The sequence below is a fragment of the Bactrocera latifrons genome, unplaced genomic scaffold (assembly GCF_001853355.1).
Source record: "Bactrocera latifrons isolate USDA-ARS-PBARC rearing strain unplaced genomic scaffold, ASM185335v1 scaffold_39, whole genome shotgun sequence".
Taxonomy (NCBI): domain Eukaryota; kingdom Metazoa; phylum Arthropoda; class Insecta; order Diptera; family Tephritidae; genus Bactrocera; species Bactrocera latifrons.
The window spans coordinates 203644-216062 of NW_017537034.1; the positions used below are offsets into that span (position 1 = coordinate 203644).

General features: G+C 33.1%; 2 protein-coding genes across 2 annotated transcripts in view; one reads left to right on the forward strand and one right to left on the reverse strand.

Annotated features, from left to right (window-relative positions):
• The window catches only part of LOC108972275 (bone morphogenetic protein receptor type-1B), a 77062-nt gene extending 74161 nt beyond the window's left edge, over positions 1-2901 (forward strand). Inside the window, exons 2-3 of the mRNA XM_018938823.1 lie at positions 76-263; positions 348-2901. Of these exons, the coding sequence (XP_018794368.1) occupies positions 76-263; positions 348-1619 (1460 nt within the window). The 3' untranslated portion in view covers positions 1620-2901. The remainder of the gene's footprint in view (positions 1-75; positions 264-347) is intronic.
• Positions 2902-7242: 4341 nt separating this feature from the next.
• Positions 7243-12419, reverse strand: part of LOC108972240 (troponin C) — a 6096-nt gene continuing 919 nt past the window's right edge. The window contains exons 2-3 of the mRNA XM_018938772.1: positions 10423-10840; positions 7243-7541 (exon numbers count right to left, since the gene is read on the reverse strand). Coding sequence (XP_018794317.1) covers positions 7513-7541; positions 10423-10840 — 447 coding nt within the window. The 3' untranslated portion in view covers positions 7243-7512. The remainder of the gene's footprint in view (positions 7542-10422; positions 10841-12419) is intronic.

Below are 12419 nucleotides of genomic sequence, written 5' to 3' on the forward strand. Positions count from 1 at the left end.
TATGTATATAAATGTATATACTATATAAATTGCTTGATCACTAATTTACACCTACAACTCTTTTTCTAATTCCAGCCCGCACATTGAGCTGTTATTGCGATGGCAGTTGTCCCGATAATGTTATAAATGGCACATGTGAGACACGTCCAGGTGGTTCCTGCTTTAGCGCAGTAGAAGAAGTCTACGATGAGATCACAGGCACATACGAAGAGGAGCGAACATATGGTTGCATGCCGCCAGAAGAGAATGGCGGGCTGTTAATGGTGAGTAGCATAGCACAGATGAACGTTTTTTGATTTCTGCATCACTTCAACTTAACTAATAATTCTCTCTTCACTTTTCTACAGTGCAAAGTTGCCGCTGTTCCCCACCTGCACGGCAAGAATATCGTCTGTTGTGATTCGGGTGATTTCTGCAATCGCAACATACACCCCGAATACACACCGAAGAGCACCACCACCCCGCCTGAATTGCCAGTAAGCTCACAATCCATACATTACCTGCTCATGCTCAMCTCACTGATTGTCTSTCTGACGATATTTGTTGTCGTCCTGCTGATATTCTGTGTAATGTATCGACGTCGCGAGAAACAAGGTAAACAGCCGCGACTCATCAGCTCTATGTGTAATAGTCAAATATCACCGCTATCGCAATTGGTCGGACAGAGTACGGGTTCGGGTTCAGGTCTGCCTTTGCTGGTGCAACGCACCATCGCCAAGCAAATACAAATCGTACGCACTGTGGGTAAAGGACGTTATGGCGAAGTGTTTCTGGCTAAGTGGCGTGATGAACGTGTCGCAGTCAAGATCTTCTTCATGACCGAAGAGTCTTCGTGGTTCCGTGAAACTGAAATCTATCAAACAGTGCTTATCCGACATGAGAATATACTCGGTTTCATTGCGGCCGACATCAAGCACATGGGYAGTCATACACAAATGATGCTYATCACCGATTTCCACGAGAATGGCAGTCTTCATGATTATTTGTGCACATCGGTAATTACACCRCAAAAACTGCAGTTGYTGGCCTACTCACTCGCCTCGGGTTTGGCACATTTGCACGACGAAATCGTCGGTACACCCGGTAAGCCGGCTATAGCGCATCGCGACATCAAAAGCAATAATATACTCGTAAAGCGTAATGGTCAATGTGCCATTGCCGATTTCGGATTGGCCGTTAARTACACCTCGGAAATGGATGAAATACAAATCGCACAAAATTCACGCGTCAGTACGCCACGTTACATGGCTCCGGAAATGCTCAATCAGACATTGAATCAACAACAATTTGAAGAATTCAAACGCGCCGATATGTACTCGGTCGGTTTAGTATTGTGGGAGATGTCCCGCCGTTGTTACACACAAGTGCCCGGCTCGAATACGACCACGTGCGAAGATTATGCATTGCCCTATCACGATGTGGTGCCAGCCGATCCCACATTCGAGGACATGCACGATGTGGTTTGCATTAAGGGCTTCCGACCGCCAGTGCCGTTGCGTTGGCAGGATGACGATGTTTTGGCGACCATGTCGAAGATCATGCAAGAATGCTGGCATCCAAACCCTACGGTGCGTCTGACGGCGTTGCGTGTAAAAAAGACACTCGGACGCCTGGAGTAGGCCTGCCTTTGTTTACTTGATCAATCAGTAGCGTTACGCCGCAGCASCGTGGAAAATACGCGCAAAGCGGACGATCGCAATAGCCATGCTACTAAAGTTGCGTGACAGTTTTACTTTTAAGTGATTTTTTAAGTTTTAACGTTAAGCGTAATTTTAATTGTGCGTAAATATTTTTAATACTAATTCTGTTTAATTAAACTACTTTTAGATTTACTCTCAATACATAATTGTTTATATGAGAAACGCTTTGTAAATTTTCAATAGCATTGTAGTGTTTTCGTTGGCAATAATTTTATCCTAGCATAAGTTTTAGTTTACTTTTTCTTAAGTGAGACTGTGCGAAGTGGAGAGTGGCAGCTTTTTCGTACTGAAATAAGCTCTAAGAGCTGCAAGAATAATATTTTTTTATAAAACAACTTGCGACTTTTTAAAAAAGTTTAGCTAACCGAACCATATTTTTTTTAATTCGAAGAATGTTCATTTTTTTTTTATAAATATCTTAATATAGTTTTATTTCTACACCGCATTAACCCTAAAATTTTGTCAACAAAAATGTCTCATTGAAATTCAATATTGCAATCTATCATTTCCAATATCATTAATTTTGTATGTGCCTCTAAACACTTTGTAATGTTTACTTCACACTGAAAACTTATCGATAACGTCAAATCATAATTTGCTTATTTACTGCGCAGTTTATTAAAAGTACATTAATTTTTTTCTATTTCTGATCTAAATATCTGTTTTTTTTTTTAACTATAAAGCCAAATCTTCATTGTTTTTTTAAGAAACGATTTTTTATGTTTTTTTAATATTACTAAAGGAAAACAATTTCGGTTTGAAGATTGTGAAATGACATTTGAACTACTTTAATTAATGTTGCCAAAATTTGTTACTTTCATGTTTATTGCGTATTGAATTTTGTTTGTTTTTACTATTTTATGCTTAAAACCTATAAAATTGCAAGTATGTTACAGTACTCATATGTATTMAAACGCTTAAATATTAGAAATTTGGCCTTAAAACGGTTGTTATTGCCTTAAAATAGCTTTGTTACAGCAAAAACTATATATTAATTATAAAAAAAAGTAAAATAGTTTTTAGTAAAATTTTTAACTAACTGTCAAAGGAGTCTAAGTTATAAGCGAGAAATGTGCCAGCAATTAATTAGTAAATAATTTAAACAAAGTAATAAATAAAATTAAACGCAAGTTTTGTGCTAAAAACACACAATAGCACACATTTTGAAACAATTGCCTTAAAGTTTTCGAGATTTAAAGAACGTCCGCAAAGTGTCACCTTAACAGTATAAGAAAAATTTAATAAAAAAATRAAATAAATAAAAAGTTGTAATTTAAAGTGCACAAATAATAAAACAAGTAATACAAAAATATAAATCATAATAGCTTAAAAATTTTGGAATGAAACAAAATATAAGAATACAGTTAATAAATTATAACATATTATTGCTCCGTAAACAAAAAATTCAATGAAAAAATATAAAAGACTTAACATTAATTAAACCAACGTCGAATATTGAAAAAATAATTGAGAACAATTTTTAAAAACAGCAAAATATTCAAATACAAAAAATCCGAGCGAAAATGTATAAAAAGCAAAAACATAAAGTATTCAAAATTCTAGCCAGAATTGCCTTTTTAAAATAAACATTTTTCATACGAAGCAAATTATAATAACGAAATAATAAATGAATATAAATTTGAAAGAAATTAAACTAGCCTTCCAAACACAATTGGTTTTATCGACAGCTGATTTTTTTTTTATTTTTTATTTTTTTTTTTGTTAGATTCACGAAAACTTTTTTTTATAACTTATTCATATAATACGACAGTTGCAGAATTTTCATATTTCAATAAATTTCAGAAAATTGTTAATATAACAAAAATATTTGTAAAGCAAAGGYAAAAACACAAATCCAACGGCAAATCTTTTTAAATGAAGCAGAGAACAATCTGGTGAACCTTAGGCACCAAAAGTGAGTTTAAGCTTCGACATAGCCTTTGTCTAGATGAAACGATTTCCAACTACAGTTTTCGTACACAAGCAAGAGTGGGCGCTCTAGCTCACTTGTCATGAATGTTAAACAGACAATTTTTTTTAAACTTCAGCGCAAGCTAGTTTCATTTAATTTATTTCAATGCTGTAAATAGTGTTTTAATTAAATTAATTTAAAGAAAATAAAATAATCTTAAAAATCATAAAAAAAATATATAGCTTGTAGTGGAAACTGTAAAATAAGTTTTCAAAAATTGTTTTAACTGATATTGTTTGTTGYTTTGTTGTACTAAAGACGCTTTGTAACACTTACAGTGCTTTACTGCTGTTGCAAAAAAATATATTAACTACAATGAWTTAAACTAATCCATAATTAACATAAATATTTTATTGTAAAACTTTGTAAATATAGGTTTTCTAGTGGTGTAGTACAAGAAAAATTCGAAAAAAATATTTTACAATGTAAAAAATAAAAAAATTGCAGCTAATAAATTATATAAAAATGGAATACAATGAAAAATAACAAAAAATAAACTATTTGCATATAAGCATACCGTTATAGAGTTTTTCCAAACTTTATTTGTACGTAYGAAAATATTAAAACCATATACAATATTACGTTTAACATAAAAAATATAAGAAATAATTCATAAGTTGATGACATAAAATAATGCCATCATATTTCTGGCTAATTGTACATGTAAAATTAGAAAATTCTTAATTTGTGTCTTTCAGTAGGCATAATAGTAGTTCATAAGCCATATTTACGAATAATATACATAAAAACATTATATTTAATGCTTAATTTATGTAAATCATTTACACATAAATAGTTGCAAAGCAGTAATAATTTACTTGACGTTTGCAAATTCATTAAAAAAACAAAACAAATACAATTATACAATATATTATATAACGACATAAATATGTTAAAATACAATACATTTAGTATTCTGTATTTATTTAAATTTAACGATATAGCTGATAAGTTCAATTATTTCAAAAATAAACGTAACCATACAAAAAAATTAGAAGAAAAAAATGTTGTTTTATTTATTTATTTATTATTTTTTACAGTAATTTTCTTATAACAGGTAAAAAGTTCCCACTTCCTCAATTTTAGATTTATCTTATTAAAAAAACTTGCACAAATGCCACAAAAATTCGAAATTTCTCGCCTTTTGCACCAAAAATATTTTTCATCAAAGCGATAATATCACAAAAATTAGCGCAGTAATGTTACCTTTCATATGACACCTCAATCGTTAAAATCGGTAAACATTTGTAGAAATTATGGCATTTTTTTAATTTAAATATTCTCGCCTTTGGCACAAAAATATTTTTCATTTAACATTTTACGCATGTTATTTACTTCAATTCAATCCGAAAATACTACAGCAATTAGCGCTGTAATATTACCTTTCATATGCCACCTCAATCATTAAAATCGGTGTACATTTGTAGAAGTTATGGCATTTTTAAAATTGCGTGCAAAAAAATTTGTCGGCATTGATAACCTCCTCCCACTGTGAATCAGATTTTTRTGCGACACGCCGCAATGTCACAAAATACCAGGCGACCAGAATCAGTAGCAGGCGGCTGCTAATTTGCCGGAAGCACGCTGTGGCGCAAAAGTGTTGCATACCTTAAGGCGCTACGTGCAGGGTGCACTTCCGCATTTAGTATTTTTGCATGCTAGCACGTATATGCGCATAACTCGCGCAATTTTGCAGCGATTTCAATGAAACAGGTGTCGTTGGAAAGCTGATAAATTGGCCGTTTTATTTTGATGAATAATTATTTATAATATTGTGCTGATATTTTTTAAATTCATGTTAACTGCACACTTTATGTGTTGTGTATTATCTGCTGGAATATTTTGATATAGTGGCTTAAATGTGGTAGTTTAATGCCTGAAAAGTGCTACTTATTTAAATTTTGTTTTTTTGAACAATTTTAGCATCATAAAACCATACAACAACTATGTAAGTTCATTACTACTCCAGGTAGCACTTCCCGTACATATGTATATGCTCACAACTAACGCAATTTTGCAGCGATTTGAATGAAACGGGTGTCGTTGGAAAGCTGATGAATTAGCGGATTTGTTTTGATTAATAGTTATTTATAATATGTTGTTAATATTTTTTAAATTTATGTTATCTGTACCCTTTAAGTGTTGTGTATTATCTGCTGCAATATTTTGATTTAGCGGATTAACAATTGGAAGTTTGCTACTTAAAAATGGTTATTTACTCAAATATTGTTTTCTTTAAAGAATATTAACTTCTTAGTAGGCATTTATTGCTGTAAATTATTACCACTGAGCTGTGCAAGTTCTTAAAGACATTTTGCAGTTTATTTTAACAAAATACAGCAAAAAATATGTACATGTATGTATTTTGTTCAGAAATATTAATTTTTTTTCTTACTATTTTTGATTTTAATTAAAATTTTTCATGCAAAAAACACTTACATATATGAAAATATTTTGCTAGAAAAATTATTTTTTTTTTGTTCTTAATATTTTTAGTTTTAATAGAATTTTTTGATACAAAAACACTTATATGAAAATATTTTCTTTATAAATACATTGTCTTTTAAATATTTTTTGTTTTAGTAAAAAGTTTTGATACAAAAAATACTGATACACAATATTCTGTTGAGAAATTAGCGCAGTAATATTTTTTCGTTTTTAATAGGCACACATGTTTTTATTGAAAATTAGGATTTTTTTTCCATATTAAGTTAATGTATGGAGAAAAAATAATATTTAAATAAAAAAATACAGTTTGTTTGGGACAAAAGAATTATCTTCTACAAAAAATTTTGTGAAAAAAAATATTTTTTTTTGTACAATATAAAAGTAAAAACTCAAAAACTTGGTTATTTGAATATTTCACATAAATTTGGAGCTTATGTGAAAAAAGTCTATATTCAAAAGTAACATAACTTTTCATTAKCAACAACATTGTCATATAACTTTTTTCTATAGGACTCGTAGTTCTGCTTGGAAACCGAGATTAACCATTCCATATCCTTAAAAAATCAAACACGCCCCTTATCTTCCTTTTGCAGAACACAGATGGTCCGTAAACAATTTTTCTTTTAATTTTTATTATTTTAACTTTCGTTTCCGAAGGGTTCATACAACTATGTTTTTCTTTTAATTTTTTTTTATCATTTTCAGATCCTTCTGCTCTACTCTACAATAAGTTAAAATTCTTATATATTTTTCTACGCTGCAAAATATTTCTATATAAAAATTAAAAAATTAAAAATTTCTTTATAAATAATTTTTAGGTATTAGTATCAATTAATATTAATTATAAACAAATGTACTTATGTACAAATGTGCGCATTAATAACTGCAAATCCAATATTCTCCTCACCACACTACATTAAAATTAATTATGCACACCCACCCAGCGGCCCGACCGCCCACCTACCGTTCGTGCATTGCACACAAGCGATGACTTTGGCCTTTCGAAATAAATCGCACACAAACACACAGACACAAGTTTTTGGATCATTTTTATTACATACATACATATGTACATATATGTAAGGTCTATAATAGTTTATATGTATTTATATATACTCGAAATAAATATGCATAAATTTATAATTAATTTCATTTTAATACACACATTTGTAAAATCAATGACTATAACAACAAAAACAACAACAACAAGTTGAACATACAAAACGATCCGTAACAATTTGCACGTGTGTTTTTATTGTTGGTATATTTATTGCAGTTTTCCGCTCCTTCATCTTCATCCTCGTTGCAACACTAAGTGTGCGTGCGTGTGTATATATGTATGCAACATATAAKTATATAGGTAGGTACGCGTGTAGGTGTACATAAGCAGAATTAATCCCCAGTCATCATCTCCATGAATTCTGTAAACGAAAACAAACATTTCAATAATTTCGGCGCAAAATGAAAAACTCAATTGGCACAAGTGGCAGCTAATGTGATTGTTGTTGTTGCTGTTGCATTGTTGAAGTATGTATAGCATGCAGTTTACAGTTAGTGCACTTGTGTGTTGGACCAGTGCTGGTAGTCAATAAATAATTAATTATCTTTTGAAAAATTTCTCAKGCAAATTACTTTATTTATAACCAGCTATTAACGGTATACCATACTTACAGCCGATTTGATGGAATCATTTAATGTGGCAGCGTTGGGTAGTTCCGAATTTAGCTCGTTTTTTATGTGTTTCTTTTGCGATATTTATATGTTTTTATGTGGAATGCTTTGAAAATTCCGCCACACAATTTTGGCTCATTTTATGGCTGATATTAAATTTATTTTCTGTACTTTTTTTTTATGCACTTAACGGTAGTTTTGAAGTAGTATTTTCCAATTTTCGAAACCTAACCTCTGATGGCCGCAGTGCTGTATTGGGTAAAGAAGTTCGCTACTACTACACAGCGCCTTGATTCTACTTGTGTACCGTTTGCGTTTAAAATCTTTAAGTTTTATTAATAGCTGTCGCTCTTCGGCAGGATTCGGCAAATCGTCGAGTATATATCGGCCATAATAAATATTATGGTAAAAGCTAAAATTACTATGAGTCAACAAAGCGTCCCTTTTGCAAAGATCTATTCCGGGGACTTGCGGCCCCTGACAGTCGGTGGCAGGTAGTTGGAGGTGTCTAAAGAGGTGAAATTAATTGAACTCTCATTAGATTCAACCTAGCGGTGGAGTAGGAATGTGGAATACTATYCAAAGCCACCAAGGCACTCACGCCTAGCCGGTAAATCCTGGGGCTACAAGCCAGTTAGCATAAGATGGCTGTATATCATGATGCTAAGGCCTATTGTCAMTTATAGACAACTATCGAAGCTGTAATCATGCTCGAGCTCACACCGCTGCATCTAGTAGCGAAACATATCATGTTGCTAATAGAAATAGGGAAGATAATGACGTCTCAACAAAAAGACACACCACTGGGCCTTGTTCCAAGGACGGCGTCACGAAAGGTTAACTATACAAAGAAGTTTAGAGTTACTCTCGGCAGTATGGCGGAGTGGAACGAATACATTCTCGACATATTTGAAAATACCGGAAGGCATTGTAGCAGGCCTTACGAKACCGCATACCAAACTATCCATACCAATGGGACGTTTTYTGAGCATCTTTCAAGGAGACGTCTTTATTATTAGTCAGTACTTAGAACTCAATCTCCACCGCAACATCGCAACCAGCATATCGCTGTACTTAGCGGTAGTGAAGCGGCGCTAAAAGCGATCTCAGCGTTTGAGGTTAAATCGTTTTTAGTCTAACAAAGGGTAGCCGGCAAGAGTTGGCCGACGAACCTGCCCGCCTTTCAGTAGCGTATAGGACGATGGGGCCAAAACCATGCATTTTAGGGCGTACTTTAATACTTAAAAAAAACTGCTCCGCACGGAGAAGAGAATGGGGGAGAGAACAGCATCTCTTGAGACAAATTCCCCCATCCTAGTCGCGCTCTATACATGGCACTGCAGGATCAGGAAGCAGTTCTGCGACATGGAACAGGAAACACCAGAACACCTGWTTCGGGATTACCCTGTATTTTGCAGAAGCAGGCACAAGGCCCTGGGTTCCATTTACGCGGATAGGGATGACAGGCTCCTGAAATTGTTCAGGATGCAGGACCTTTGTGACTATATGTGATATCGGAGAGGGCACAATAGACCTTAGGTCGCAGTGCAAAGCCTCAATTTTGCTATCTATCTATCTACTATGACTCGGTTTAAGATATGTAAATTTCTTCATTTATCGGGTTGCATGCAACACAGATTAAAGGAAAGGCCCTACTAAAGGATTACTATTATATTTTAAGATATCCTTAAATCAAATTCAGAAGCAAATACCATTTAATTGATGACAACAGTCCGATTAAGGGGGTATTCTAGTCTAAAGGCCCGAATTCGAGCTTTTTTTGGCATTTGAATTTTAGACTAGAATACTCCCTTAAGAAACTATTAAGGCCGTCGGGAACCGTTTCAATGACAAAATATATAAAAGTAAACTTAGGTAGTGAAATAGTTAGAAAGGGTACAAAGAACTTCCTTAAATACTCGGCTTTACGAACTAGCCGATCAATGAGCGTCTTCATAGCTCTAAACTGGATAAAACGATTGAAAACGTAGCTTATAGTTTATTAAAACTATTTTTATAGTTTTATGCTAGCCAACTGCTAAATCATATTCCAAGACGACATAGCAGGAAAAATTCAGGTATCACCAGTCTTTAGAAGCACTGTGTTAAATTAAGGACAATCGGATTACCATGAAAAGGGATATATGCACTTTTCTGGTTAAATTGGCCGACATCACGTTGAAAAGAAAGAGTGGAAAAATGCATCTAAGTCTTAGTTACTACCAGATGAATTATTTTCAGATTATTTAGCAACCGACCATTTATTGGTCTATATTTATTTTTATTCCACCAAATTTCTTTTGAGAGACTTTTGAAAGTATTATGCTGAAGATCATTTGAAAACTAATCCTTCGAATATTTCCGAAAAAGTTATATGAGTCCATATTTTTCACCGACAAAACTATGAGTAAAATAGACTCTATCATAAAAAATTGTATGGAAACTACTTTCTATAATATGGAAATAAAATTGAAGCTCGTTGTGATTCAATAGAATTCAAACTAATTAAATTTTCGACTATAAAGGACACTACTTTAACTAAATATTTAAATAATTATTACCGTATTGTTAGTTAAGCCACCACCTTAATTGATCATAGAAATATATTACTTAAAATCATTAAGAACTCACCATCGAAATCAACAGTTCCCGAACCGTCAGTATCGATTTCCGCAATAATACCATCCAAATCACTTGAGGAGAGTTTATCATCCAAAGCCGAGAGAATTTCCTTCAATGTGGATGTGGTAATATAACCGTTACCTTCACGATCGTACAAACGGAAAGCTTCTTTCAGTTCCTTTTGTATAGCCTCGGTATCCTCCTCTTCGAGGAAATGTGCGGCAATATTACAGAAACCATCGAAATTCACTTTGCCGGTATCTTCGGGATCATTCTCATCGACGAGATCTTGTAATTCGCTCTCATCGAACATTTGACCCATACTGTTCAGGATGGTCTTGAGGCGGAGTGTTTCAATGAAACCGGTCTTTTGGGTGTCGAACATTTGGAATGCTTTGCGCATGATGTCCATTTTCTCATCATCCTCCTACAAATGTTTAAAGTAGACGAATAAGAAGAAAAATGAGTGATGCTTAAAAAAATTACTAGCTACAAAACACTATAAAATATTTTGTGAGTTAAGGAAGTAAAAATGTGAGGTTACTAGTTGGTCCGCTTTTTCATTAAGGCTACATTACAAAGTTTTCATCTGCAACTTACTGTATTTTAGGAAACTAAAGTAATAAGGAACCCCATTTCAGTTTGCAGTGTCAAATAAGCAAYGAACTATGGTACTCTTAGAAAATATAATCCCTATGTCAAAAATAAACAATTACTTAAAGGATCTTAACTTTTTATTTTTGCTACTAGTTGATCCTATTTTCCTTTACTACCATTGACATAAGTTATCGATATATGTATTTTTAGTTTGGRTTTGTTCTTATTAAGAAATCAACAATGTCCTTGGATATCGTTTTGCCTGGTTTTTCGTGATCAAAAGTTAGTTAAAATGCTATAATTTGTTTAAAAACCTTCTCAGTTCAGTTCAGTTAAACTTAGAATTCGATACTCTTCGGTTCTGTCCACGCAATCTTTGCTTTTTCCGTAATACTGAAAAGGATCAGTGTTGAAAGTCAAAACATTAAAGTGGAGCTTACTAGTGAGGGCAATCATTCCACTTTTATCATATTAGTAGGTCGGATGATCATCCTCATGTGGTCTAGCTCGAAAAGCGTTAGTCATCAATCAGATCTTGTGCGGTTGTGAAATTCTAAGAAGTCCTCTAAACTACTTAAAGCTAACAAATTTCATTTGGCGYAATTGTGGGTGTTCTGACTGTACTCGGATCCTTTTTGTCAAAGCCGTATGGTAGAAAGCGAAGTASAGACATCTAGCCAATTTTATCTTCMAGATTTCGGTAGACTGAGGTTGAAATATCTGCTAAACTAGCGAGGTAGTTGGGATTGTTATTAACCACTTCAACGAATTTGTGGTAAACTCAAAACGATCTCGATCTATGAGAATATGGTGGTCCAGTTTAAGAAGTTTTTTGGGTATCCAAGTGAGATCGATCCAGTGCTACCTTTCTCGATAGGTTTAAATCTAAATTCTAAACTAAGCTATGTCGTTTTAAGTAGAAGTTTTTGCGACTTTAAAAGTCGRTTGGTATAGTCAGTATCAACCATAACATCTCCAAAAAGATGAAGCGTGCAAAAAAAAAATCAATCTGATGGCTTGGAGCGACTCAGATTTGTCGAATAACATGATATATAATTTGGGAGAAAATGTCGCGAACACTTTTTAAAGAAAATGCAATTTGATTATTAATATTTTCAGARTTTCCCATATTTTTTACAGTTTAAAATGATATCTTTGAAAGAGAAACGGGGACTAACTCAGATTTTCAGGGTTGCAAAAAACGAAAGAAATGGTAAAAAAATTTTGTGATGAAAAACGAAATTCTACAAATTTTTGTTGTATAAACTAGATGCTTTAATGTTTTAAACAMATTTTTTATTGGACTTTACAGAACTTCTCGACTAGTTTGAGATTTTTTTGTGAGTACGTCTTTTGAATTATTTTTCTATAAAACAAATAAAAAAATTGAAATGAAGTCCGGATATTGT